Below are 27,986 nucleotides of genomic sequence, written 5' to 3' on the forward strand. Positions count from 1 at the left end.
AGATCAGTATTTTAAGATTTTATTTATTTGACACAGGGAGACAGAGAGAGAGAGAGGGAACACAAGCAGGGGGAGTGGGAGAGGGAGAAGCAGCCTCCCCCCTGAGCAGAGGGCCCGATGCGGGGCTTGCTCCCAGGAGCCTGGGATCATGACCTGAGTCGAAGGCAGATGCCCAATGACTGAGCCACCCAGAAGCCCTGATTTTTAGATCAGAATTGTCTCCACTCTCATGGATAAAATGACACTGAGTTAACAGGCAATAGATGAAGTGGTAGCTACTTAAAAAAATCTTTTATTAGAAGATTAATTTTATCAAAAGAAATGGGCAAGTTGATGGCTACTCTGATGTCAAAGATGTTTCATTCATCTGTTGGGACATTTCATCTGTATGGACAGCCCAGCAAAATTCAATCTGAAATATGAATTATCCCTTTGCTTAGTGTAAGATTCTTATTATTTGTTAAGAAAAAGAAAAGAGACGGGGCGCCTGGGTGGCTCAGTGGGTTAAAGCCTCTGGCTTCGGCTCAGGTCATGATCCCAGGGTCCTGGGATCAAGCCCTGCATCGGGCCCTCTGCTCAGCGGGGAGGCTGCTTCCTCCCCTCTCTCTCTGCCTGCCTCTCTGCCTACTTGGGATCTCTGTCTGTCAAATGTCTATCAAATCTTAAAAAAAAAAAAAAAAAAAAAAGAAAAGAAAAGAAACAGAAAAGAGGATATTTTTCTAAAAGGGATAGTTTAGTACCAAAGAAAAATAAACACAAAAAGGATGTCAATTTACTGCTCTCAGTGCTAAAGTACTGCTAAATACGTCAGAGTCTCTACGTGCAGATCACGGCATTAGTCCCGAGCTTCCAGAGTCAATGCAATTGCACGTACATACACAACACAGAACGCTTCCCTTTGAAAGTAAAAAAATATAACGACTTCTTAAACAGCTCTTCAGTAATTCCTGTTTCAGAGAACACAACCAAAAAACCCTTCAGGAGTAATTTACTCTGTTGGTCATTTCTTTCCTCCCAATACTTGGTCATACCTCTAACTTAGAGAAGGCAAAAGAGATTCAAAACAATTTGGGTGCTTCCAGGAAGATCCTGGGGAAAGGTGAAGTTGAGGAATGGAAAGTAATGTCTCCAGTAACATTTCTGTGAAATCGGGGATTTCACTCCTGTGTCCAATTTCTATTTGACAGGAAAGGAAAAACGAGAGCTTACTCCAGAACAGGAAAACAAAACAAAAACAAGCCTTCTATAACTGGGTCATTAGTTTAAAAAAAAGTACAGGCTGATGAATACTACCATATAAATTAGTCAAACATTTTATTATAGAGTATATATTTTTATCAAAAGCACAAAAAGTTTTATTCTGAAAACCAGGAAGAATGTGATGTTACAGAAGTATGATTCAGTAATTCCAGTCCATTTCTATGGGTATCACGTGCCGTATCACCTCAGTGAACACAAGGTGCAAATGAGGCCACGGTCATAGGTCTGATCACCGTATGGGTCCCTTAGCATTATTTGGTTTCTCAAATTGAGACATGTACTCCCAATCTCAGTGAGCTGTCTTCCAAATGTGTGCTGCTACTCTCAATGGGACTGAGCCAAAGACTATACTCAATACATACCAAAGCCCATGTTCCCCTAAGTCAGAAGATGAACCCTCAGTAATAAGGATAATAGCATAATTAGCACAGTCATCTAACTCCAAATGAAACCGCAAACACCCTGGCACATCTGAAATGAATTCTATGGGAAGCAGTAAAGCTCAGAAGCATTCTATGGTAACTGATCTAATGACAGAAATGACAAATGTAGTAAAAGCCATCATTACTGAAAACGATCACCAAATTCTTAGAAGTAAGGAGTTGGCAGCTCGAGGCAGTTGGGTCTTCCAAGATTTCTCCTGCCTTTTAAAAAAGTCCTTGGGCTACATCAGAATGAAACAACCACGATTTTAAAAATCAGATTATGCTTTCTATTTTTTCTTACAGGCCATTAGTATTCTTTTTAAAACTTGTTCCCTGAGAGATCCCAGACTATGTCAAGTAAAGAAAATAAGAGTGAGCTCGAACTTGATCTTATTTAAAAAAATCTGTATTAGCTTTATCACTTTTTATATTACTATAACCCTTAATATTAAAAAGTCAACAGAGTAAAATTAACTTCTAAGTAATACAGTTTTGAGAATACACAGGGGATAAAGTCAGTATCCATATAAAAATGATATTATAGTCAAGGATTTAACTGAAGGTGTCGAAAATACAAATGTAGTATTATTTTAAAGGGAAAAGACTTTGTTTTAATTTTTACCACCCAGCTTATTTAGTAAAGTAGATTATCAACTACTGATTTATTGCTTTTACTATGATGCAACACCAGACCTGACAGCGAAATTTGCAGGAGGATACAAGAACATTTTTATCTTTAATCATTTTTGTAGAGTAGGACATGTACATATCCACATAAAAAGAGACTGTAGCAGATGCCTCCTAGAATCAACCAGTTCTTGTAAACATTGCATTTGTGCAGATTTTCATACTTTGATTCCAAAACTGAGAATAATAAGATTAAAGGCAAATTTAGTAGCCAAAAAAAAAAAAAAAAAAAAAAAAAGAGTCCAGTTTGACTTCCTGCAACATGTGGGACCACTCCTCTCTTCCCAAAACAAACAAACAAACAAACAAAAAACCTAGCAGCACATAAAAAAATTTTACAAAACGTTTCAGTACTCTTTTTTCCCCTCCCATCAAAACCGAACAAAAATAAAGTGCAGCACCCATGAAAGTGTCAAGAAAATAGCCAAGTTCTTCCTTTCTTGTAACAAAATAGCACTTGGCCTCAGCAGTCTTAACCAAATCACACAGTGTCCATCATTTTGGATTCATCATCTTCTTTATGTACCACTGAGTTTAAACTGCAGAGAGCTGTATTGACAGAATACTGAAGATAATCTGGATTCTGGAAAGAAAAAAAAAAGAATATAAGGAAGAAGCAATGGATAATAGTTTTATGCCACTGTACACAATTACATACTCAGTTTCACACGGTCTCTGTCTCAGCAGTATGGCAAAAGTAAAGTAGGAGGGAAAGAAAATGGACCCCGAAGACAAACTTGGGTTGAAACCCAAGTATAAAGAAAACAGACTGGACCACTTGATCAAAGAGGATGTGACAATAACAGAAAGATATATGTAAAAAAATGAAACTGGGATAAACACTTTTTCTTCCTTTTAACAAAGCTTGCAATTTAAATTATTTAATCATATAAGGGTACATCTTCCACATAATTATATGTACAAAGCAACTGACAATTTAAAAGATAAATATGGCTTTAAGGTGGCAATGCATTTTGAAAATTACTATCTAATTACCACAGTAAATATAAAAAATGCAAAACACTTGAAAAATAAGGGAAAAAATGCATTTACCAAGTAAAAATTACAGCTACCTTCAGAGTCTATTTTGGTTTTTCAAAGGTTAAAAACAAACTCAAGTGAGAAATTAATCTTTTGAGAGGTACTCAGATCCATTATTTTAAAAATTGAAACTAAAAGAACATTTTAATTTGGATTTTCTTTATTTTTTAAACTCATAAATACCTTATCTGTATTTCTAAAGCTAGGAATAAAACTATTATTTACTAAAGCACCATGGCCAGGGACATAAGCCCTTAAGACCCAGGACCTTCAATTTTATCTATTCAATTATTCCGAATATCTGCGAGCTACTCAGTTTTACCACCATTATCACCTGGTTTCATTTGTTTATTGTATTTAATGAACACCAATGAGGAAAACAGTCCAAACGGGATAGATGTTTTAAACTTTCCCATCCCAAAGGGAGGCACGGTTTTCAAAAGATTGTCTTTTAATCAATTATAATACATTGTGATTCCATTATTTGTAAAAGTCCAGAAGCTAACAAGAAGCCAGATTATTTCCCATCAAGTCCTGATGAAGGCAGTGGTCCCAATAACTGAGGTAGAGAATACTACAGCAATGCTGGACCTCAGCTCTTACTTTTTTTTTTTTTTTTTAAGATTCTATTTATTTATTTGAAAGAGAGAGATCACAAACAGAGAGGCAGGGAGAAGCAGGCTCCCTGCTGAGCAGAGAACGTGATGCAGGGCTTGATCCCAGGATACTGAGACCATGACCTGAGTTGAAGGCAGTGGCTTAACCCACTGAGCCACCCAAGCGCCCCAAGATTTTTTTTGAATGATTTTATTTGTTTATTTGACAGAGACAAAGAGAGCAGGAACACAGGCTGGGGGGCGCAGAGGGAGGGGAGAGGGAGAAGCAGGCTTCTGGCTGAGCAGGAAGGGACTGGATCCCAGGACTCCAGGGTCATGACCTGAGCTGAAGGCAGCCGCTTAACAACTGAGCCACCTAGGTGCCCCTCCTCATCACAATTTAATAAAATTGAAAGCTGGTCTATAGGATAAACCTAAGGTAACTGTTACAACACCTCTGTCCAAGAGGCCTTGCTTTGGTTCTCTGAAACGAAGAATGATGGTATTTGCTTATTTCATAAGACTGTTGTCAACTGAAAAAAAAAAAAAAAAAAGCTAAAGTGTTACGCCAATTTAAGTTTTATAAAAAATTACTAAGCTCTCATTACATTATCCCATTCTCCAAAGAAACAGGGCTAAGACCTTTTCTGACAATGAAAGCCCAATTCCAAAGGCCTTCAGAACAGAGCTCACAATTACTCTGCCAAGACTGGACTGGAGTCCTCCAGAACTATCATCCCTGAGAACTCCCTGAGAACTGTTAAGACCTCAACATGGAGACTTAAAAAAGCAAAAAGCAATCAACATGCCTAACCTAGTGTACACTTAAATGCCACTAATTACCCCCATTATTTTCATCTAGTAGCATTCTCAACACATTTCTCATCCCAGTCCCTGGTTCTCTGTAAGAGCACATGACTGTGTCTCCTGTCCTGTTTCTAGCACATGATTCAGCAACAATCTTAGTGCAGGTGAATGAGCAGCGAAGGAGGACAGAAATCCAGGACTGCAGTATTAGCCTCGTCATTCAGGCAAACTGCTTAACCTCCCTGAGCTGCAGTTTATTCATCCATAAAAATGAATGAAAATGAATCACAGGGCTTTTGAGAAGATGAAATGAAACAACATATGAAAGTGTTTTACAATCTATAAAGTGATATAATAAAAATGGGATATAATTATGGTAAAGCTTTTCTCCCAAAAGCCTCCCATCACCCCGTCTAGTCCTTCTGTTCATCTAGCTGAAATTTTACCCAGCCCTTCTCTCCCTCAGGAGGGCTAGACCAGGATGCTCAACTTCTCCAATCACGAGGAATTAGCCCAAATGAATTAAGTCCGAACAATCCTGAAAATACCAGCCACTTTAAAGCATCAAAACTGTATAGCCCCAACCCCATTTCGCCAAGGGCGGCCAAGCAGCAGTCTCAGCAGCTATCGGACGTGTGCAGGAAGAACTTACTTCTCTCAAACCAGAAGCAACTTGTTGATAATACAGGCCGCTTGGGATATTTCAATGGGTATCTTTTCCCTCTTATGTTTAGAGCCAGTAACATCCTTCAAAGTCTCTTTTTCCCTTTGTATTCATTCCGTGATATCTTAATTATAGGTTTATATATTGGACTTGACACTGTCCTACAGTCATAAAATTCCCTTGGAAAGACTAGTTATATATGGGTTATTTCTCAGAATGGAAAAGAAAATCATTACTATACTTAAAGAGCATTAAGAGATACTCTGTAGGATAAATGGAGGGGGAATACCACTAATATATGTAACTGAGGGGAAGTATTACTAATTATGTAAAAATCAAGACCTTGATTATTTCTATCCTTGAGAATTAGGGTTTTTGGCTGAGTTGAATCAATTTCTTTTCTGAGTTATCAATTGCTTTTCTTAATTGTCGCTTTGGCCTATGACTTATATAACGCAAATGGTGAAATTATAGAGACATAAGCTGTAGATATTGAAAATCTCAATCCTACCATTTTATGAGTTTAAAACTACAGGGTTCTCCTCACATTGTCTCCTGATTGAGTCTACCCTTTTCACTGTGTAGGCAACAGACTGAACTAGCTAAAGCTAGTCTCAGAATCTTGGTGTCTGGAAATGAGGGATGACTGGGCTCAGTTAAAACACTACTAAAATCAACATGGGTAGCAACTTTCTAGTGGTAATTTAAATCTTCTGACAAAACCCCTGTCATGCTAGAAACACAGCTTTATCTAGATCTCGCAGCAGAGGCTCAAATGGTTGGTGGACATTACTAGCAAGAGCAGCTTAGCAGAAGGCACATTAATGTATTAAACATGTTATCTCTGGCAGGCAACACCAACATTTCATAATGTAATAGTAAATAAACTCATGGAACAAATTACCTTGGTTCCCACTTGGATATATGCTCTGAAGCTAATTCATCCTAAGAAAATTTTTTTCCCTCCAATTTTTTGGATTCCAAAATTGGATTTTCCAAAAAAATCCAATAAAATTTTTTATTTAAGACTGAGAGCTTGTGCAAGTGTACAGTGGGTTAGGGGGTGGGGCAGAGAGAAAGAGAGAAAAACCTCAGCAGACTCCACACTGACATCCAGCTCCAACCGATGACCCCAAGATTATGACCCAAGCCAAAACCAAGAGTTGGGCACTCATCTGACTGCCTCACCCAGGCGCCCCCAACCCAGAAAATACTTAACAGTACAGTTTGCTAAGAATGAGATGTTCCCCAGGAGCCATCTTAAAAAGTTCATGATTGAGATGATCAAGAGGTAACACCTGCATTTGAGAGTGCTTAGGTACAACTCAGCTCTTCTATATTACATGAGTAGAATCTGGTGCCTCTCTAAATACCCAAGAGATGCAAGAGACTTAGTGCCAAAACACGGCATGAAATGAGTTTTCTTCTGAGGCAAGAATATTTAGAACAATCCCATATACATTCCCATGTAAGAACAAAGAGTAGTATAAAAGAACAAAAATTATGTGAATAAATTTATGAACAAATAATAGGGGCACCTGTGTGGCCCAGTTGGTTAAGCATCTGCCTTGGGCTCGGGTCGTGATCCCAGAGTCCTGGGATTGAGTCCTACATCAGGCTCCTTGATTGGCGGGGAGCCTGCTTCTCCCTCTGCCTGCTGCACCCCTGCTTGTGCATGTCGCTAGCTTTCTCTCTGACAGATAAATAAATCTTTAAAAACAAAACAAGTATTTACTTTTCCAACTTACCTGTGGTAAGGATTCTAACAAACCTATAGATCCCACATTAGAATGGGGCACATGATTCTGAACTGTCATAGGTTGAAAACTTGGTGATCGAGAATAAAGTCGGACTCTTGACTTGAAAGCTTCAAGTTCATTTTTGAAAGCTTCAAAATAACCTTCTTCCTCTGCCTGGAAAACACACAAGACAAGACTCTGTTTTTCAAGACTTCAGACCACACAGTAAATTCTAACAAACGTATCAGATCTGAAGTGGAGGAAGTAAAGATAAGATGAATAGTTTACATGTCTGTAGACACCACCAAGATCCCCGTCAGATTTGTGAATACTCCCTGTTTTATAGGACAATCATTGGTTTGCTCCACTTCCCTCTGCTCCAGTAAGATAAAACAAATATATATACACACACACAAATACATATGTATACACACAAATACAACAAAAGTAGGAATTCTCCGAATTTCTCTTGATTCTTGACAGGATCCAAAATAGTTCTCATTTCACCTCTCACATTGTCAAGCAACAACCACAGGATATTCTTAAAACTTTCTAATTCTCCATCAAATAATGATAGGGCACTATTAGCTGTTTCTATAAATCTCGAGCTCTATACTCCCTATTTGTAAAACCATGAAAACCAAATAAAATTTAACATTTTATTCCATTCTGGAAGTACCTTAGTGTTTTAGTGAAGCAAATACCTTTACAGCATTATGGAGAGAAAAAGGTATAATGAGTATTATGTTGCAGGAAGGGACCTCCCTCCAATGATGTAGAACACAATCAAGATTCTTGATGTAAAACACCTAATTGGCAGTAGCCTCCACTTAGTTTCCTCTGCAAATAAGGAATGATACAACACTTATTCTACACTAATAGGACTTCAGGCTTTAAGTTCAGGTGATGGAAGAAATTTTTGTCAAAATCTCATTCCATAATATCGCTGGGCCCATTTGTGTGGAATGCTATTTTTTCTTTAATGTAGTTTAGATTATGTAATCAATTAAAACCTGTGAGTTGGTTATTAACATCAATATCTATACAAATCACACAGACAATATTCTGTGCTGCATTCTACCTTTTATGAATTTAGCAATAGTTTCCTTAATTATATTATAGCATTTCACTTTAATCAATATATGGTACTTGTATAGACATACAGGATATTGGCCTTCAAGTCCAGAAGTAATCCTTCTGCAACAAACCATGAGAAGAGCCAAGGGGCACAGCTCCCAGCCTTACTGCATGCTGAAGGCCTGGGGATTTACATCTGGAGACCTGACTAATTTTTGCTTTAAGTGACCTATTTTCTATGCTAATTTCCTAACTTGTAAAATAGAAATAATAACCCTCATAAAATCATATGAGGATTTAATGACTTAATCCAGGTAAACTGCCTAGAATAGTACCTGGCACAAAGTAATAAGTACCATGAAAGTTAGTTATTCCTTAATTTTAAAAAATTGTTAAGAACACAATGCTAATTTTAAAGACTTCTCAATTCTATTTTGACAAAGTAAATTTCAAAGCCTAGACATAGGTTGGCTATGTTCCATTATCCTATAATGCTATAATAATATTATAATAATTATAATCCTATAAGCACTAGTTCAAACATATCCAATCATGTAAGGTGAAGAACTAAGTATGGTTTTTATTACGCCTGTGTGTCAAGTGAACATTTAAAATAGTCATTAGAAGCCTTAACTAAAATACCAAGTCAAATCATTTACTCATTAAAACTCTTACTGTTTTGGGAAAGTTTCATATTTAGGCTGCACTTTAGAAGCATTTACAACATTTAAGGTAGAGCTACTATTTATTTGACACACAGAGGGAGAGATTACAAGTAGGCAGAGAGGTAGGTGGAGAGAGAGAGGGAAGTAGGCTCCCGGCTGAGCAGAGAGCCTAATGGGAGGCTCGATCCCAGGACCCTGAGATCATGACCTGAACCGAAGGCAGAGACTTAACCCACTGAACCACCCAGGTGCCCCAAGTTTTTAAAATTTAAAATACATTTAACTTCATACATTTTTTCCTCTTTATAAAATAGAGTATCACGTGTAATTCTACCACCCAAGAATAATCAAAGTTAAACTTTTGGTAAATTTCCTTCTAATGTCTAATTGTGTATGCCAAAATGTATTATATGCAAAAAAATGTAAAATACATATGTACTTTACTAGGCAAAACCGCACTATGTACCCATAACAAATTAGGAAATGGATCATTACTAGCATCTTACAAATCAATTCCCAAGATCATTTCTTCTCCCTTCTCTGAGGTTACTTTCTTCTTAAAAAGTTACTCTTTTGCCTCTTTGGTTTTACTGCTTACTTATGTACCCTTCAACTATATATTATTTAGTTCTGCTTGTTTTGCAACTTCATAAAGAATATAGAATTTTTTTTTTTAAAGATTTTATTTATTTGACAGAGAGAGAGAGATCACAAGTAGGCAGAGAGGCAGGCAGAGAGGGGGGAAGCAGGCTCCCAGCTGAGCAAAGAGCCTGATGTGAGGCTTGATTCCCAGGACCCTGAGATCACGACCTGAGCCGAAGGCAGCTTAACCCACTGAGCCACCCAGGTGCCCCAAGAATATAGAATATTTTTTAAAAGATACTAGATAAATCATTCTGTGACTTGTTTTTTCCCCCACACTCCATTTTTTCATCCATAGTAATGCTGGTTAATATTTACCCAAATGAATATCCCATTCATCCCACTGTCAACAGACACTTGGGTTGCTCCCAGCCTTTTTGCAGCTATGAATAATTCTACTATGAACATTATGGTATGTGGTGTACGTGTATAAGAGCTTCTCGAAGGCAGCAGTTCTTTTCAAACTTGATGGTCTCAGGACTCCCTTCACACTGTTGAAAATTACTGAGGAAACTAAAGAGCTCCTGATTATGTGGGCTATTATTTGTCATTGTTTCCTGTTTTAGAAATTAAAACCCGGGAATTTGAAAAATATTATCTAACAACAAACTCATTACATGTTAACATTTATAACATTTTTATTTAAAAAAAAAAACTATTTCTGAAACAAAAAATATTTAGTGACAAGTCTGGCTGAACAGAAGACAGCTGGATTCACACATCTGCTTTCTGTAACAAGTAACATCTTCATGTTATTATGAAAACGGTTTTGACTCAAGGCTTCCTGAAACCAGGTCTTGAAGACCGTTGGGTGTCCCTGGACCACATGCTGAGAAATCTATTCTCTAGTACATATACCTAGGAGAATTTCTGGATGCAAACACTTGTTCAGCTTCGCTAGGAAATTTCCCAAAATGGTTGTACCAATTTATATCCCTATAAGCAGTGAATGTGAAATCTTACTGCTCTACTTCTTGCATAACTCTTCAATTATTACTAATCTAGTGAGTGTGAAATGGTATTTAATCCAGACATATCTATTTTTCTTTAATATGGCCAACATCATCCTATTTATATATCACTTCTTTCGACTTTCAGCAAAGCATTTTCTCAGATCATTAAAAATTTTCCTTAGGGGTACCTGAGTGGCTCAGTGGGTTAAGCTTCTGCCTTTAGCTCGGGTCATGATCTCAGGGTCCTGGGATCGAACCCCGCATCCATCGGGTTCTCTGCTCAGCAGGGAGCCTGCTTCCCTCTCTCTCTCTCTCTCTGCCTGCCTCTCTGTCTACTTGTGATATCTCTCTCTCTGTCAAATAAATATATAAATAAAATCTTAAAAAGTTTTTTTTCTTAAATATAATTTTAATGGTTGTCCTAATATTCTTTGTACCACATGTTGTTGTTTTTTAAAGATTTTTTTTTTATTTATTTATTTGACAGAGAGAGATCACAAGTAGACAGAGAGGCAGGCAGAGAGAGAGAGAGAGAGGGAAGCAGGCTCCCTGCTGAGCAGAGAGCCCGATGCAGAACTCGATCCCAGGACCCTGAGATCATGACCTGAGCCGAAGGCAGCGGCTTAACCCACTGAGCCACCCAGGCGCCCCACATGTTGTTTTTAACCATTCTTCTGGTTGTTTAAATTTTAGGTTGTTTCCTATTATTTCATTACAAAAGTCATTTCTCATTAAACTCTGAGTTCTATACATGGAGGATACACTATTTGTTTCATTCAATACTGTATCCTCAGCATCTTGAAAACGGTCCTTGCATTAGTGGACAGTCAAGACTTATTGGCTGAATAAATGATGCAACACTCTAATTTTCCTGAACACATTCATTTAAACAAGCCTCAATTTCATGTGCATGTTACAGTACAGCCTCTTACAGAGCTCCCTTAACTCTAAATTAGCATGAAATCAGCAATATAATTTTCCCACTATAGTATCTATGGAGAGTTTAGTCTGTGGCATTCTGGTTGGACGGCTGTCTTTGATGTATATGGACCAAAGAGGTCTCAGCTAAGGCTTAAGCTTCCCATTTAAAAATATTAAATAGTTACTTACTTTGGCTTTCTGGAAAAATAAACGAAAACACCCTCTTGGATCCACATTACAGTTTTTGGCCATTTCCATAATAAACTGCATTACAACAGCCTGATGTGCTATTTGTTCCATTAGAGCCCCTTTCTGAAAACAGAGAGATTAAAATTATGAGAAATACCTCTGACAATGTATTTAATATTGTGATTACTTGTTTGGATTTTAAAACATGATTTTCCAACAGGTTAAAAAAGAAAAGGGTTTATAGTATGTGGGAACAAGAGAAATGAGGTGGCAAAGAAAGTACACTGGAGAAAAGTTTCCATATGCTAACTAAAACAACTGAAAATATTCCCACAGTAAACTCAAGTAGATCTAAAAACAAAAAAATTATTATTACCATTTAATAACCTTTCTGCTTTCATTTGAAATAACATAAAAGACAAAACAAAAAACCAAAAGAGCAAATCAGAATTCCACTAAGGTTCCAGAAACTCAAGACTCACACAATACCTGTTCAGCTTCTAGATGAAAACACCATAAAATAAGATATTTAGCAGTCTCTTCACATACAAGATATGGATGGTCAGATAAAAATCTCTGACTATCATCCCATCGACTCAACATACCTAAAAGAAAAAAAAAAAAGAATTAAACCACAATTGTCAAATACTCTTATAAACAAAGAAACTGGTATTTTAAATGATTCTCTTTAAAGACAATTCGTATCACCACAGCAATTTGTTAATGATAAAAGAGCAAATAAGAGGGATAAAACTCCTTTATATATTTTTTAAGATTTTACTTATTTGAGAGAGAGAGAGAGAAAGAGAGCGCGCGCGCACGCGTGCACCCACACAGGAGCAGGGTGTGAGAGGCAGAGGTAGAAGCAGACTCCCTGCTGAGCAGGGAGCCCCATGCGGGGCTCCAGGATCATGACCTGAGCCAAAGGCAGACGCTTAACCAACTGAGCCACCCAGGTGTGGTGATAAAACTCTTTTAAAGCAATACCCAATATATTGGAAAGAGCTTCCCGAGTTCACAAATTAAGTTTTATTCCAGATAATTAGTCAGGTTAAAGTAGGGTGACGGGTTTAAAGCCAAAAACCCCTCCATCTGGGAAATGCCTGATGTTCCAGGCAAACTGAGATGACTAGTCATCCTAAGCTAAACTGAGTACAGATTATTTAAAGAAACTCAGTATTATTTATCCACAGAATACAAATTTTTCTACTAGAAAGATGGCAAAGAAAGCAAAACCTCAAGAAACTGTATTTAGCAAACACTTACTAAAATAGAAAAACTGTATTATCTCTAACTTATTTAAAATGTCTAAGAAAGGGGCATCTGGGTGGCTCAGTGGGTTAAGCCACTGCCTTCGGCTCAGGTCATGATCTCAGGGTCCTGGGATTGAGCCCCACATCGGGCTCTATGCTCAGTGGGGAGCCTGCTTCCCCCTCTCTCTCTGCCTGCCTCTCTGCCTACTTGTGATCTTTCTCTGTCAAATAAATAAATAAAATCTTTAAAAAAATAAAAGTAAATAAAATGTCTAAGGTGATATGGTCAGACACTGACAGCATAGAAAACCAATCCAGTAGGTATTATAATAGTAAATATACTTTAACCATTTCAGTCATGTTAATCATTTAGTCATATTTATAACATATAGAAAATGAAATCAGTTATGTATACTTGAAAACAGATACCATTTTGCTTCAAAATATCAAGCTAATCCAAATATTATTTAAGGTGTATCTTCATCTTTATCCAAATTAGTAAGAAATTTGGTGGAAAGTTCAATGACGTCATGGAACCAGCAAAGTGTTCAGCTTTAAATTTTGTTCAGTAAGCCTTACACTTGAGCCAATTAAACTATGTTAGCTTTAGATTCTTAAGACTCATCCAGGGGCTCTAGGGTGGTTCAGTTGGTTAAGTGTCTGCCTCCGGCACAAGTCATGAGCCTGGGGTCCTGGGATCAAGCCCTGCATCAGGCTCCCTGCTTAGTGAGGAGTCTGCTTCTCCCTCTGTCTCTGCCCCTGCTTATGCTCTCTCTCTCTCAAATAGAGAAATAAAATATATATTAAAAAAAAAAAAAAAAGACTCATCCAAAGAAGTCTGTATGTCACTGAATCATTACGGAGATTTCACAAGGTGGTCTCAACAGTTTGGCTTTCCTCTATACACAAACTGAACTCCTATATATTAAAGTTCCACATTAGAACACAAGAACAAAACTGAGAACAAATGTCTTACTGAGAAATACACATTTAGCGCAACACGTGGGAATCAACTGAAAGTGAATGATTCCCTCATTCAAAAAAACAAGGGAGTATTCATTTTAGCATTTTCACATAAAGAGTTTTACAAGCTTTATAAAGTATTTCCCCAACACTTTAGATACAGCAATTAAGGCACTTCAAATACTGAGAAACAATGATTTTCAAAGTTACTTAAAACTACTTCTCAAGGTATACTTAAAGAGTCTAATAACTTCTGGGGCTAAGATCTAAAGAAGGCATAAATCTTTCTTTCTTATACCTGAAGCCATAAAATAAATCCTATGAAGCAATTTTGCATTAGCTTTGTTATACTCCTGAAGAGGCAGTATTTTCAACTCTATCCACCACCCAACAGAGAGAGCATTGCTTCTCTTTACTTCTCCACGGCAGCATCATCACTTACCGAGGCACCAAAATCCTATCCATTTTGGTTTCTTTTATAGGAAGGATAGTATGAAATGGTTAGTGACACTTACAGGGATCATGAGGAAGGGCATCGTTAAATGTTGCAATTTTTAAGCTATCCATTTGATACCCAAGACAAAATTAATACTTGAGACTGACCACAGCTTTTCTTTATCTGAGAAATACCTGTCATCACTTGATTTCAAAAATGCGTATTGATAATTATGAAACTGAGGTTAGATTACAGGTAGTCAGTCCACACACTCCTTTGTGAAAAGAGCGTGGAATCTGATGAACAAAACACTTAAAGATAATGAATGGCTTTAGTGGAACAGAACATAGCTGAAATTACTAATGTTATTTTGGAATTTGCAAACAAATTTAAAAACAAATGGAGGGTAGCACAATCTAGCATGGTGACTAAAGTCAACTCTGGAAATCAACGGCTTAGGTCTGAAAACTGGCCTTTCCACTTACCATAGAGATAAGCATCTCTATGCCTCTCTCTCCTCTTCTATAAAATAAGGCAAAAAATAGTATCTCACTCAGGGTTTCTGTGAGAATTAAATGAGTTAATACATATAAGGCACTTGGGACAGTGGCTGATGCAGAGTAACCATTAGGTAGTATCAACACAAAAGGAAACAATTCATTCTTTCATTAAATAGCAAATACTTTGGTTAAGATTAATCTAGCCATTCCAACTAGCCAACCAATCTCTGAATGCTTGAAAAACCTTACTTTGACAAATTAAAATATTTCAATTATGTGCTTTCACCTATGTATTTTCCTCAACATCTAAATCCCAATCCATCCATCGACTCCCAGTACTCCACCTAATTCCTGAAATGGTCCTCCAATACACATTGTTACTGATTTCCCTTTCTTTGTGTTATAATTATGGAGTAATAGATTTGAATCTTTTAAATTAATCACTTTAATGTCTCTATCTGCAAAAAAATCTCCCCAAAAGGTTGTAAATTTTTCTTTTAAGATTTTATTTATTTATTTGACACAGAAAGAGATCACAAGTAGGCAGAGAGGCAGGCAGAGGGAGAGGGAGAAGCAGACTCCCCAATGGGCAGAGAGCCCGATGAAGGGCTCGATCCCAGGACCCTGAGATCATGACCTGGGCCAAAGGCAGAGGCTTATTAACCCACTGAGCCACCCAGGTGCCCCAGGTTGTAAATTTCTTAATGAAAAATAAATGACCTCTTTTTCTGTATTTCCTCAGGCCCAGGGCTCCTGTATTTTCAATTACCTACCACCAGCCAACTATTTCTACACAGACTTGCACAAAAATTCATCTATTTGAAACTAAGCCCATTTTTCCCTCCCTGCCATCTATGGTGCTTCCTAGGCTCCATGTCACCCACTCAAAAATTCTAGAAATTCCTCTAAACATTTCCATGCCTCCCACATCAAACTGATCACAAGTCCTGTGGTTTTATTATCATAAACTGTTAATAAAGTAAATCACATTAGTAAATTTTCCAATGTTAAGCCATCCTTGAATTCTTAGGATAAACCCCTTTAAAATATTTTCTTCCTATTATAAAAATGATGTATATTCATTGTGGAGAATTTGAAAAAATTCAGAAAAATCATCTGCAATCATATAAGAGAAAACTAGTTAACACTTGAATTGTATTTATTTCTGGGCTTATTTTTTAATGACTTAAAAACTAGAATCCTATCATACATATGAATTTTCTATTCATGTCATTCCACATTCTATTCAGGAGTACTTTATAGTAAATGTTTTTCAAAAACAGTACATTAATGTGTTTTTGAAAAGCAGTATGTATGTGCTTACACTGAGGAGACTAAATATCCACCTTCCATACAAATGAGAAAGATCCAGCATAGCATTTATGTAAACATTTACAGCTTTTTTTTTTTTTTAAAGATTTTATTTACTTATTTGTCAGAGAGAGAGAGCACAAGCTGGCAGAATGGCAGGCAGAGGCAGAGAGAGAAGCAGACTCCCTGTTGGACAAGGAGCCCACTGGGGGACTGATCCCAGGACTCTGGGATCATGACCCGAGTCGAAGGCAGCAACCTAACCGACTGAGCCACCCAGGCATCCCACATTTACAGTTTTTGATAAAATTTCCAGTGACAGCACTCTACAGACTCAAAACGTAAAATCATAGCTAACTTTGGCTGGAAGTGAACAGATGATGTACCATGAAAAACTATGCTAGATCATGAAAAACCTACTCACATGATCACAAAGTAAGTGATGTCAAAGATGTATATGACATTGAATAAAACTTAAGAAATTTAAAAGAAATTTTAAAACTTAAAGAAATTTAAAACTTAGAGAAATTTAAAAGAAAACAGACTTTGTTGCTAAATTGGTATGTTATGTTTATAAAACATGAATTAAATAAAGTAATAAATACAAATATAAGGGGAAAAATCAAGACATCACTGCTTCAAAATACTCCATGGTATGTTCATACCATTTATCATTAAGTGGTAAAGTCCACCTAATTATAAGAGCATAAGTAACATAAGATAGTCAACAAATACCATAATGGAAATGTTAATGTTAAGTACACTTGAAACCACAGAGAAGTACCAGTATTGAGCCCCTGGAGCCCTCTACAGCCCCCCACGTATCAGGCCCTTGTCTTCCAAGAGTCTGGAATGCAATCTAAGTTTGGAAAGCCTCCAGTTGGAAGTTTTAATTACAGTTGCTATTCCAGATGTGTTTAATTCAGAGTATATTATTGCAGTCATAATTCTGACAAATGCTTTTTCCCCTTTACCATAATAAGCATATAATACCAGAAACATTTGCTTCCACCCAGCAAGAACAGCACTGAACTTCCACTATCTTGCCTAAGGTCTATCAGTTCTGTGCCACAATTTAGTCCACAAAGACTTTTATCATCTCATCATCCCACGTGATTACCAGCTGGCCCATTTCATACTGATGAACTTGGTGAGCAGGAAACATCAGGTATCCAGGTGTCCTGGTAAGATACATTCATGCCAGAAAGTGGGGGGAAAAATACACATGAACATTTGGGAGCCTACTACTGTAGTGAAGTTTCTGGGGATGTGAGAAGCTGTGGCAAGTAGGATATCTCCTCCAAAGTAAAAAGCCAGTGTACATTTCCATTAAGAAATAGGCACAACGTGAATCTGGGAGTAGCTATCAGGTCTGGTTGGCTTTGAAGACAGAAAGCTCTGGTTAGTATTACAGGAAGAGACTCTGGAAGGCCCCAACACGCAATGGCAAAACCACTGTTTCTTAGTCACCTGTGGATGTCAAGTCAGTCTTTTCCTCAGCCATCTCCCTGCTCGCAAAATCTAAGCTCAGGGGTCATGGTGCCAGACTTGAGATTACGCAGAGATTCAACGGCATGGGATCTCCCCATTAAGAGATTCCAGTATAGCCTCTGAATACCTAATGTGCCAGTAGCAGAAACCAGTGCTGAAAACTAAATATGGCACTATATGCTGGATGGACCAGTCAGCCATCAAGTAACAGAGTGATTATCTTGGTCCTATTTCATCCCATAGAAAGCAGTGGTTCCTCACTTGAACAAACCCATTCTAGATCTGGTATTGCCCTCCCTGCTTGCCATGCTTCTACAAGTAATACATCTGTGGTCTTACTAAATGAATTATTCAGTACCATACCACATTCGTTCTTGACCCAAAAATTCATTTTACAGCAAAAGACATGAAGACAACAGGCTCACGAAATCCAATGGTCTTACACACATCATTACCCAGAAGCAGATTTTATGGAATAGTTAAATGTTTTATTGGAGACTTAAATACAGTTACACTGCCAGGTGGGTTACAACACCTTGTTGAGATTGGGTTATTTTCCCCACACAAAATTGTTTCTTATTGAGACATTCAGTTTACAGCAAAAATGAGGGAACTGTTTTGCACCTGCTAGGTGTCCCATGGCTCCAAAGCACAAGCCTACAGAATGCGGCTAATGATGACCACCTGCAGGATGCTATTCCCTAGAGGCAGTGGAACACACAGGTGTAGGAAGCAAGGGCTACAGGTGGGAGGGGCAAATCACATTATCACAACCAAGACTCTTTAAAGACTTTTTAAAAAAAGTCAACTTTTTTGGGGACGCCTGAGTGGCTCAGTGGGTTAAGGCCGCTGCCTTTGGCTCAGGTCATGATCCCGGGGTCCTGGGATCGAGCCCCGCATCGGGCTTTCTGCTCGGCGGGGAGCCTGCTTCCTCCTCTCTCTCTGCCTACTTATGATCTCTGTCTGTCAGATGAATAAATAAAAAAATCTTTAAAAAAAAAAAAAGGTCAATTTTTTTTGGAACGCCTGGGTGGCTCAGTTGGTTGGGCTGCTGCCTTCAGCTTACGTCATGATCCCAGGGTCCTGGGATCAAATCCCACATCAGGCTCCTTGCTTGGTGGGGATCCTGCTTCTCTGCCTCTGCCTGCCACTCTACCTGCTTGTGTGTGCTCTCAATCTCTCTCTCTCTCTCTCACACAAATAAATAAATAAGATCTTTTAAAAATAAAAAAGTAAACTTTGTTTATTTCTTCGGGTTCTATCCTTGAATTAACCTGAACACACAGCCTGCTTTTTTTAAAAGAAGAAATATAAGAAAAATAAATCCTTTATGGATAAACTACATAAAAAGGGGGAAAAAATCTATCCACTGTCTTACTAAAACTGAAGGATGAACGAAATTTTAAATACTTAGGGGGGAAAACACCATTGGGAGTATATTTCAAAATGCCACTTAATAAGCTTATTAACATATTACAAATAAAAACTATGTTTATGAAATTAACATATTACTTGGCCTAAAAAAAATTACGCCTTGAGCCTTAACCCCCTAACATTTTCCAGTGGCTTTTTGACCCCAGCGGCACCACTCTGCTTACCCATCACAGCATGTTGTTTCCTGACTCTGCCTTTGCACACGATGCTGCTGTTCCCTTATCTACAGGTAGAACTCCTACGTGTTCATAATCTAGCTAAGATGTTCTCTCTCTTTTTTAAAAAATTTTATTTATTTATTTGACAGACAGAGACCACAACCAGGCAGAGAGAGAGGGGGAAGCAGGTTCCCCGCTAAACAGTGAGCCTGAGGCAGGGCTCGATCCCAGGACCCTGGGATCATGACCTGAACCAAAGGCAGAGGCTTTAACCCACTGAGCCACCCAGGCGCCCCAGATGTTCTCTCTTATGGAAAGTCTTCACCACATCAACCCTCAGCCCACCATCTTTCTCCCATAGAGAAAACTACTTCTCAGTACTTTGTATATGTCTGTCTGTGACTATGTTTATCTGAGTTGCAGTCGAAGGATCTGCAGGAATTATATAGGAACATATCCAAACCCTGAAAATAATGAATGTGAATCTTATAACCATAAAATAATCAGATACCATGGAAGCAAAGAGGGAAAATGACAAAAGCAAAGACTAGTTGGGGAATAGAAAAAGGCTATGGAGTAAACAAAGACTGTGCCTTAAGATGGCAGCATTAATTAATAATAGATTGAATTTTGCTTCTCTTCTCAATTAAGTTTACTGTCAATCTATTTATGACCAAAAACAGTCTGCAGCAAGAGCTGTATGACTGTGCCAAAGTACCACAAAACTGGAGTTTTGCCACTTATCTTCTTTTTGACCCCCCATTTTATAAATACACTTTTTATACACATATTTATGATGTCAAACACTTTTTTTTTTTTTAAAGATTTATTTATTTGACAGAGCACAAGCAAGCAGGAGGGCAGAGGAAGAGAATCTCAAGCAGATTCCCTGCTGAGCACGGAGCCCTACCCAGGACTCAATCTTACGACCCCAACATCATGACATGAGCCGCAATCAATAGTCGACGCTTACCGAAATGAGCCACCCAGGTGCCCTGATATCAAACACTTTATAAAAGAAGGGAACTAAGCAGTAGACTTACCAAAATGTCTGATTTTTTGTTCATATTTCTGCATAAATGATTTTGATTTATCTTCATCTTCTATTTCTTTTCTTTTATCTTGATTAATAAAACTCTAAGAAAAAAATTCTTGCAGTTAAAATCAGATTTTATATTCACCAAATATTCTTTCTCAGATACTGAATGTCTAGCAATGCTTCCTACAGACACTATAAAAAGGTGGTATAGTATTATACTGATATTATACCATCAAATTCATCTGTTAAACTCTTTTAAAAAAATAAAAACTTTCATGTATTAGTTTCATTATTTTTTAAAATGGTACATGCGAAAATTATAGAATTATTTTAGAAATCATACCAAAAAATCCAAGTGCCAATTAACCTTTTTGTTAAACGGAATTTCCCTACCAAAGTATACAGAAAGATCCTTTACATGCATAATATATATTTTACATTATTCATTTCCTTTAAATATTTTCAACTCTAGCCTAATCTCTGGAGTTCTCTCTGGAAATAAACTTAGACATTCAAAAGTGTGTAAAATGTATTTATTATAACTTCTTCGCTAAGACATAAAACTAAAATGGACCTTTATCATAAACTTTTCTTAGGAGAGGTCAGTTTGATTCTGAAATCAAGTACAGATTTCTATTAAGTAGATGCTTATCTTCAGCTAAGAAGCCATAAAGTAGACCAAGATGAAGTTTTTATGTAGCCAGAAAAACTGGCAGGACAGTTTCTCAGAACATTCTGTGATTGCATTTAAACCTTGTGATCATCACTGCCAAAAACAAAAATCACAAACTAGCTCTCTGCCAGTTTACAACTCAAAAGCACACAAGTTTATATATTTCAAAATAGAAACATTTCCTTTATATATCCTGCTATCTAGACCAGCACTGTCCAATAGAAACATGACCCAAGTCACAAATATAAAGTTTTGTATTAGCCACATTAAAAAGCAAAAAGAAACAGATGAAATCGGTAACACATTTATTTAACCCAACATATCCAACATATGATCATTTCAACACGTAAGACAAAAAAATTATTAATGAAATATTTTACTTTTTTTGGTACTAAGTTATCAGAATCTGGTGTGTATTTTACACTTACAGCACATCTCAATTCGGACTAGCCACATTTCAAGCGCTCAATAGTACATGTGACTAGTGGCTATCGAGTTGGACAGCGCAGATCTAGACCAGTCCTCTCAAGTCTCAAGCTCCCAGACAAAATCAATGTACGATTTTGAGCAAATGACTGGAACATAAAGATAATCCTAATTAATTTGTGGTATAAATGTAGGCTAGGTTAGAACCTAAGTTAAAAAAAAAAAACACACACACATAAAAATAATTAAAAGCAGACAAATGAAAATATTTCCTTTGTGACCACTGTGTTAAGAGACATTAACTTTATAAAACAAAGAAACACTACTTTGACCATTCCCTCTGGAAGGAAAAAAAGTTATTTTAAGTAGTTATGGTGTAAAAACGCAAACCAGAAATAAGTGCTAAGAAGACACGCCCCCTTGGAACAATATATATAGATACAGTGAATCATTCAGATAAAGAATGATCTTGGTGCGTGTGCGTGCACAGCGCAGAAATAATACAAACTGGCACAGGCATATTAAAAAGTCTAGAAAGATATAACTAACTGTTAACAGTGGTTATCTCTGGGAATGAAACTGGAAGTGAAGGAAGACTTTCAATTCGATTTTACATACTTGTTTTTTTTACAGTAAGCATGCACTGATGGACCTACTGCTGTTGTACATTTAACCTATGTGTATTCCTTGTTGCTGTAGCCGAACGAGGGCTGGTCCAGGGAAAGGAAATTGAAAGCCCTTAAGAGGATGGGTTGAGAGCAGATGCTAGGACAGAAACAAATAATGTTATGGACCGAGAAGTCTAGAGAGTAATGATGGTTAAAGATAAAGTGAATGTGGACTTAGACAAGAAGGAGCAATCTCTCCCTGCAGCTTCGAGAATTTAGTACAGATAGAAGTGCTACTTCACACATTAGTAAAAATGAATTTCACTGCCCAGTTCTTCTTCAGATACGGCACAAAGAATAAAACCGACATAATCCAGTGAGAAATTGGAAACTACTCTTAGTAACTACTAAGTTGGCAAAAGTGCTGTAATGCTGGTAATGCCCAATCTGGACTATTACCTGAGGTTTACTAAATACATTCTGGTAAGCAAGGGTGTAAGACTCTAACAAACCCAGTACCTACACATTAGTGTCACGGAACTGACAGCAAGCTGGCAGCAACATCGGAAAGCTCTTGTAGCATCTAAGCTTTCCCACGTGCCTGGCCCTATCCTGTGGGCTTTTAAGGAATTAGCTCAGTCTTTATACTCACCCTATGTTGTTGAAGAAACTGAGGCTTAGAGATGTTAAGTGACTTGCCCAGGGTGACAAAGCCAGCAGCATGTGACAAAGCTGAGTGTGAGTCCAGAGTCCACCCTTACATTCAGCGCGCTATGCTACAGCCACAGATTTATAGTAACGACTACCCACACTGGCACTACCGGGGAGACAGGTTTCTGTAACAAACACTTTTCAAAAACTGTCAAAACTGAATACTGTTCACAGGTTCTGTTGCTTTGTTACCAAATACGCACAACTGGTTTGTACAAACACTTCCGTTTTCTCTTCTTTCATTATAATCCCATAAAAAGTCGTACCTTGTTAAAAACGTCCTTGCTAATGGCATCCATATTCCACAGACACATCCTCTCTCTCTGTACCAGGGCCTCCTCTTTCTGCCGCCATTCTTCCTCACGTTGCCTTAGCTCCGACACTGCTGTTTGTGCTCTGGCATGCTCCTGATCCAGGGACTCGGAGTTATGCAGGGCTAAGCTACCAAGTTTCTGCTGAGCTTCGGCGAGATTCCATTTGCATGCCACAGAGCTCTTCACAAACTCTTTCTGCTTTTGACAAGCCAGTTCAATCCCATGGCTATACATCTGGATAAAAAACAATATTGGAAGAAATGAAGAAGGCAATGGTATGTTTATGCAGCACAACTCAGTTTTCTTTTAGTCAAGGACTGCTGTATGGTATCTGTGGCACACACGCGTTCTGCCTTCTGTGTATGCAGTTATACTTTTATATTCTAGGTCTTCTTTCATCAACTAGATGCTAAAAGCTTCTTTGTTAATCTACGCCTCTCTCCTGACGACTAACAGCAGCAAAAAGCCTGATAATTAGCCCAGTGTTCTGCCTATAGCTGGTGCTCAAGGAATATTTGATTTATAGCTTCTTAGCCCTGAAACAGCAGAATGAGAACAAAAGCTTCAATCTAGCCCATCACCTTAAAACTGAACATGCTGAAAACCAGATCTTTAGAGTTTTGTTCTGGAAGTTCCTCACTGCAAAGAACCTTTTATTTGGAGGAATTACTTCTTGGTTTCTATTTTCTTTATTATCCCAATCCCTAGTGATCTGAGAAGTTCTTATATGTGGAGTTTCTGTTCACAACTGACTCTGTCAGACATTCTTTAACTTAATCCTAATCAACATAGGCAAAATTATTTAAAAAAACAAAACAAAACAAAACCAAAAACTGGACCATCCTCATGGACTCTGTTCCATTCAGAAGCAAGAGTAATTAGTTTGTTTTTTTTTTAAAGATTTATTTATTTATTTATTTGACGGGGAGAGAGAGAGAGATCACAAGCAGGCAGACAGGCAGGCAGAGAGAGAGGGGGAGAAGCAGGCTCCCCGCTGAGCAGAGAGCCCGATTCGGGGCTCGATCCCAGGACCCTGAGATCATGACCTGAGCCGAAGGCAGAGGCTTAACCCACTGAGCCACCCAGGCGCCTCTAATTAGTTTTAATATTCACTGAACCACTACACTGACAGCACTGTGATGGGTCTTTAATTTCTTATATTCTTCAACTCCATAAAACAAAAGCCGAAGGCACATTCTTTATGACTTCTCAGCCAAAATGTATCAATTTCAAACTAAGTATTTGGAACAATTTTACTTTGATTTGTTCCCTAATCTGCGTCACTACTCAAGCCTTTATACTTTCATACTTCAGCTATGGAAATACAGTCTTTCTCATCTGAAGCCATTCTCCACTCCACTAGACTTTGAGTAATTTCTCCAAAAAACAAATCTGATAATTCTACACACTCTTAGTGTCTTGGGATAAAGCACAAATTCTGTGGCATGGCATGGTTCTTCATGATCTCATTTCCATTATCTCTCTAGAGTCAGTTCTAGTTACTCTTCAATGTGACAACTCCTCGTCCCCTAACTCCGATCTCCATTCCAGACTCTGGCATCGCTTCCATTAAGTTTCCTCCAAGTCCTTCCCTTCCCACCCAAGGTTTACATACTCCTTAATGGTATTTTCACAGAATGTTGTGCTTATTTGTTTACTCAACCAGCAGCTTCTCAAGAGGCTAGAATTCCATCAATCTTAGATGCATAAATGATTCTCCACTTCTTGGAACAGACCAGTGGTGGCAAAGAATTCTGAGGCAAGTAGCACGCAAGGCCTCAAGTTTTCAGAGGAGTCCTAGATTTATGTTGTGGCAAATGTGGACATTGTTGGTATTCAGGTGGCTTATTAGTTTAGCAGGTCTGGAGCCCAGGTACCACAAGGCCCTAACCAACCAAGTAAAATATTTATTTTTATTTTTTGCTCTCTTAGTTAGGATCAAGAATAACTGTAGCCCAACTATGCTAAGAAGAGGCCAGAAAAAGGAGAATAATGAAGCTATAAAATCTGTTTTGTAAGACAAAGATACACTAAGAAAGCAATATGGACAAATGAAAATACCTTGCATTTTCAAATTATGTGGGAACAAATATTTATGTCTCAAATCAAACAAAGAAATCCTATTTCTAAATTCTAAAAATAATTCATGTTTAAATTCTTCTCCACAGACTACACAGACAGCATCTGGCCATTTGAGCAAACTATCCAACATACACTGAGATGATTAGGGGGAAAAAAAAAATCACATTTTACCTGTGAACACACCAGGGTTTTAGAAGAACATTAAACATAATAATATTTTAATGAACATGAATTCAAAAAGATACTGCTGGCATTAGGTTTATTAATACTTTACATTAAAAATGCTCATACAGGAGGGGCACCTGGGTGGCTCAGTGGGCTAAAGCCTCTGCCTTCGGCTCAGGTCATGATCCCAGGGTCCTGGGATCGAGCCCTGAGTCGAGCCCTGAGTCGGGTTCTCTGCTCAGCAGGGAGCCTTGCCCCCCTCTCTCTCTGCCTGCCTCTCTGCCTACTTGTGATCTCTCTGTCTGTTAAATAAATAAATAAACTCTTAAAAAAAATGCTCATATAGGATCTCTAAATTCTGAATTCCTTTTACTTTAACTGGGTATCAGAACTATACATCACATATGACACTAAGAGATCTAGATTTCCCATGTCTAGTAAAATTAAACCAGAGCTGTTTTTGAAAAAAATTATAAAATATTTATAATTTTAATTAAACATTTTATTCTTTCCAAATATTGCAATCCAAAAACTTAAAGTCCTAAAGTCAGCAAGACAAGTAAGTGGTTTTAAACACATGAACTAATTTAGGATTAGTAATCACTTTGCAAATCTTAACACAAAAGGTAGCGTCTGGCGTATGGTTTTACATTACATCACAGAATGGGAAGTGCAGCAGGTAGGAAAAAACACTACTAGGAGTCAGAAGTGGGTTCTAGTTTTAATTCTGCCACTAACTAGCAACAAGATCTCAGAGAAATCATTTTTAATGAAGATAAGCCTGTTTACTCATAAAATCACTTTCAGCTATATAAGCTTACAATTCCAAGTGCACCAGTAAAAAGTACTTTTTTTTTTAAGTTGTTGGTTTTTTTTTTTTTGTTTTGTTTTTTAAGTAATCTCCACACCCAACATGGGGCTCGAACCCACGACCCCGAGATCAAGAGTCACATGCTCCTCCGACTTAGCCAGCCAGGTATTATTCAGCTTAGATATTTTCTAAGTTCAGAGTTTCTCTTAGACTTTCGTGATTCAACCACAACGCACTGAAATTCCGGAGACCTCTTATTCTCTCCATATGCCTTCAAAATTGACAACAGCAGCTGCTGTTCATTTTTTCCCCTCTGTAACACATTCATTATATGCTCATATAACACATTTTGTATATAAAGATGACACTAGCAATCCATAATTAGGGGGTGACTACTGACCTATCAACTCTCAATCTGGCCTCCTAAAAATGTCTTGCACTTTCCCAGAGACTGGCTGGCCGAAGTACAGTCAATGGTTATGAAACAGCATTTTTTTCCGTGAAGCCAACTAACTCAGTGAGCTGGGCACAGGACCGATGGCCTTACACTTACTGGCAAACGATGTAAATAACTCATATTCACTAACAGCTAGCAAGATGAGCCTAGAGAAGAGCTGCTAATTCAGTTAAGCTCCTAGGGACCCCGTTTTGCAAGAAGCCTAGAAGGCAGAGAGAAACCCATAACATGTCACTGAACATGTTAGTGTTTAGTCTGTTTTCCTGAAATATACTTCCAAACACACTCAAATTAGGAGAAACACCAGGACAAGGTGATGAGAGTATGTGTGCACTTCCTAAGACAGGACCCAGAAAAATCCTAAATGGACCCAGAAAGAAGGCTGGACTGAAAACCACAAGTAGCACCAGGAATCTGAGGAAAAAGCCTGAAGGAAAAGGCAAACGGGTGTCTGTATGTTGTCAATGGAAAACGATATGAAGCAAAACTTAAAATATAACTGGACGGGAAAAATGGTCACGTTAAAGAGACAGATTTACACCAGCACCAAAAGTGAGGTTTACAGAATTTATTCAGGTGTCAGAAGTCAGTGAAATTGGGTCCTAAATCTGCCTAAAGTCAGGAGCTCAGTGAATTACTGAAATACAACCAACCATTCACCGTTCCTGTTAATCGCGCACAAGTATCAAAGCCATCAGCAGAATAACGCGCTCGGATACAGACACGCACAAGGGGACAAAGGGTCAACGTTATAACGTTAGCCGCCCCAAATCTGGGTGCTGTCAGGAGTGGGGTGAAGGTGGGGGTGGGGGAGGAACGTCTTCCAAGGATGGGAAGGCATTAGCCAAGGTGAAAAGGTGTGCGTGGAGGAGGAGGTTGGGTATATATATATGGCCAGACCCTCTTAGAAGCCGTCAGAAGATGCTACAATAGCCGTGGAATGGCATCAAGCTCCGGACACGCGGGAGAGATGGGAGCGCAGAACAGGGCACAGGGAGGGTCGCAGAGACAGGGGACTCCGGGGGCCTGGCGACACCTCCCCATCCCCCTCGCCAAACGCGGGACCCCTCTCACCTGCGCGCCGCCGCCCGGCAGCTGCGGGCAGCGGGGAGAACTGGGGGACACGTCCAAGTCACTCTCTTCCTCAGCCTCACCCTCGGCCCGAGGGAGGCTCCAAGGTCCTGGCGGCGGCCACGGCTGCTCCATGTCCGGTGGCCCCCAGCCCTAGAACCGCCACTGCCAACGGACTTGGCGTGAGTGGAACCTGCTGCGCGGAGCCAGCCGCCCCAGCCGGCCGGGGCCGTTACCCAGAATCCCTCTGCTGGCCGCGACGCCGACGCACACCCCGCGCTAGCCTGGGCCGCGGACAGCGGAAGAAGACGGACTCGCTTGGTAGCGTCATTTCCGGTATGGTGGGCGGGGCCGCGGAGGCAAGTCTGGGCGCCCACCCGCGGGGGCTGGGTCTGGCGCTTGCGTTTCTCTAAAAGG

At 38.6% G+C, this 27,986-nt stretch overlaps 1 protein-coding gene across 1 annotated transcript; it reads right to left on the minus strand.

Annotated features, from left to right (window-relative positions):
- Positions 1-1,297: 1,297 nt before the first annotated feature.
- On the minus strand, positions 1,298-27,842 carry CDC37L1 (cell division cycle 37 like 1, HSP90 cochaperone). Its single transcript, XM_047700918.1, has 7 exons — positions 27,573-27,842; positions 22,936-23,217; positions 20,256-20,349; positions 12,156-12,271; positions 11,667-11,789; positions 7,229-7,393; positions 1,298-2,955 (listed from the first exon to the last, which is right to left on the minus strand). Exons 1-7 carry the CDS (start codon positions 27,702-27,704, stop codon positions 2,854-2,856), a joined length of 1,014 nt encoding a protein of 337 aa, XP_047556874.1. The 5' UTR covers positions 27,705-27,842; the 3' UTR covers positions 1,298-2,853.
- Positions 27,843-27,986: the final 144 nt, after the last annotated feature.

The sequence above is a fragment of the Lutra lutra genome, chromosome 13 (genome assembly GCF_902655055.1).
Source record: "Lutra lutra chromosome 13, mLutLut1.2, whole genome shotgun sequence".
In the NCBI taxonomy this organism is placed as follows: Eukaryota; Metazoa; Chordata; class Mammalia; order Carnivora; family Mustelidae; genus Lutra; species Lutra lutra.

What these genes read in the sequence shown, in the direction of transcription:
- CDC37L1 (XM_047700918.1), bottom strand. Translation starts at nt 27,704, where the DNA reads ATGGAGCAGCCGTGGCCGCCGCCAGGACCTTGGAGCCTCCCTCGGGCC. An exon ending in TGCCGGGCGGCGGCGCGCAG is followed by an intron (nt 23,218 to 27,572) that starts GTGAGAGGGGTC and finishes TTTTTTATCCAG; the next exon opens with ATGTATAGCCATGGGATTGA. An exon ending in GCAAGGACGTTTTTAACAAG is followed by an intron (nt 20,350 to 22,935) that starts GTACGACTTTTT and finishes TTTTTTTCTTAG; the next exon opens with AGTTTTATTAATCAAGATAA.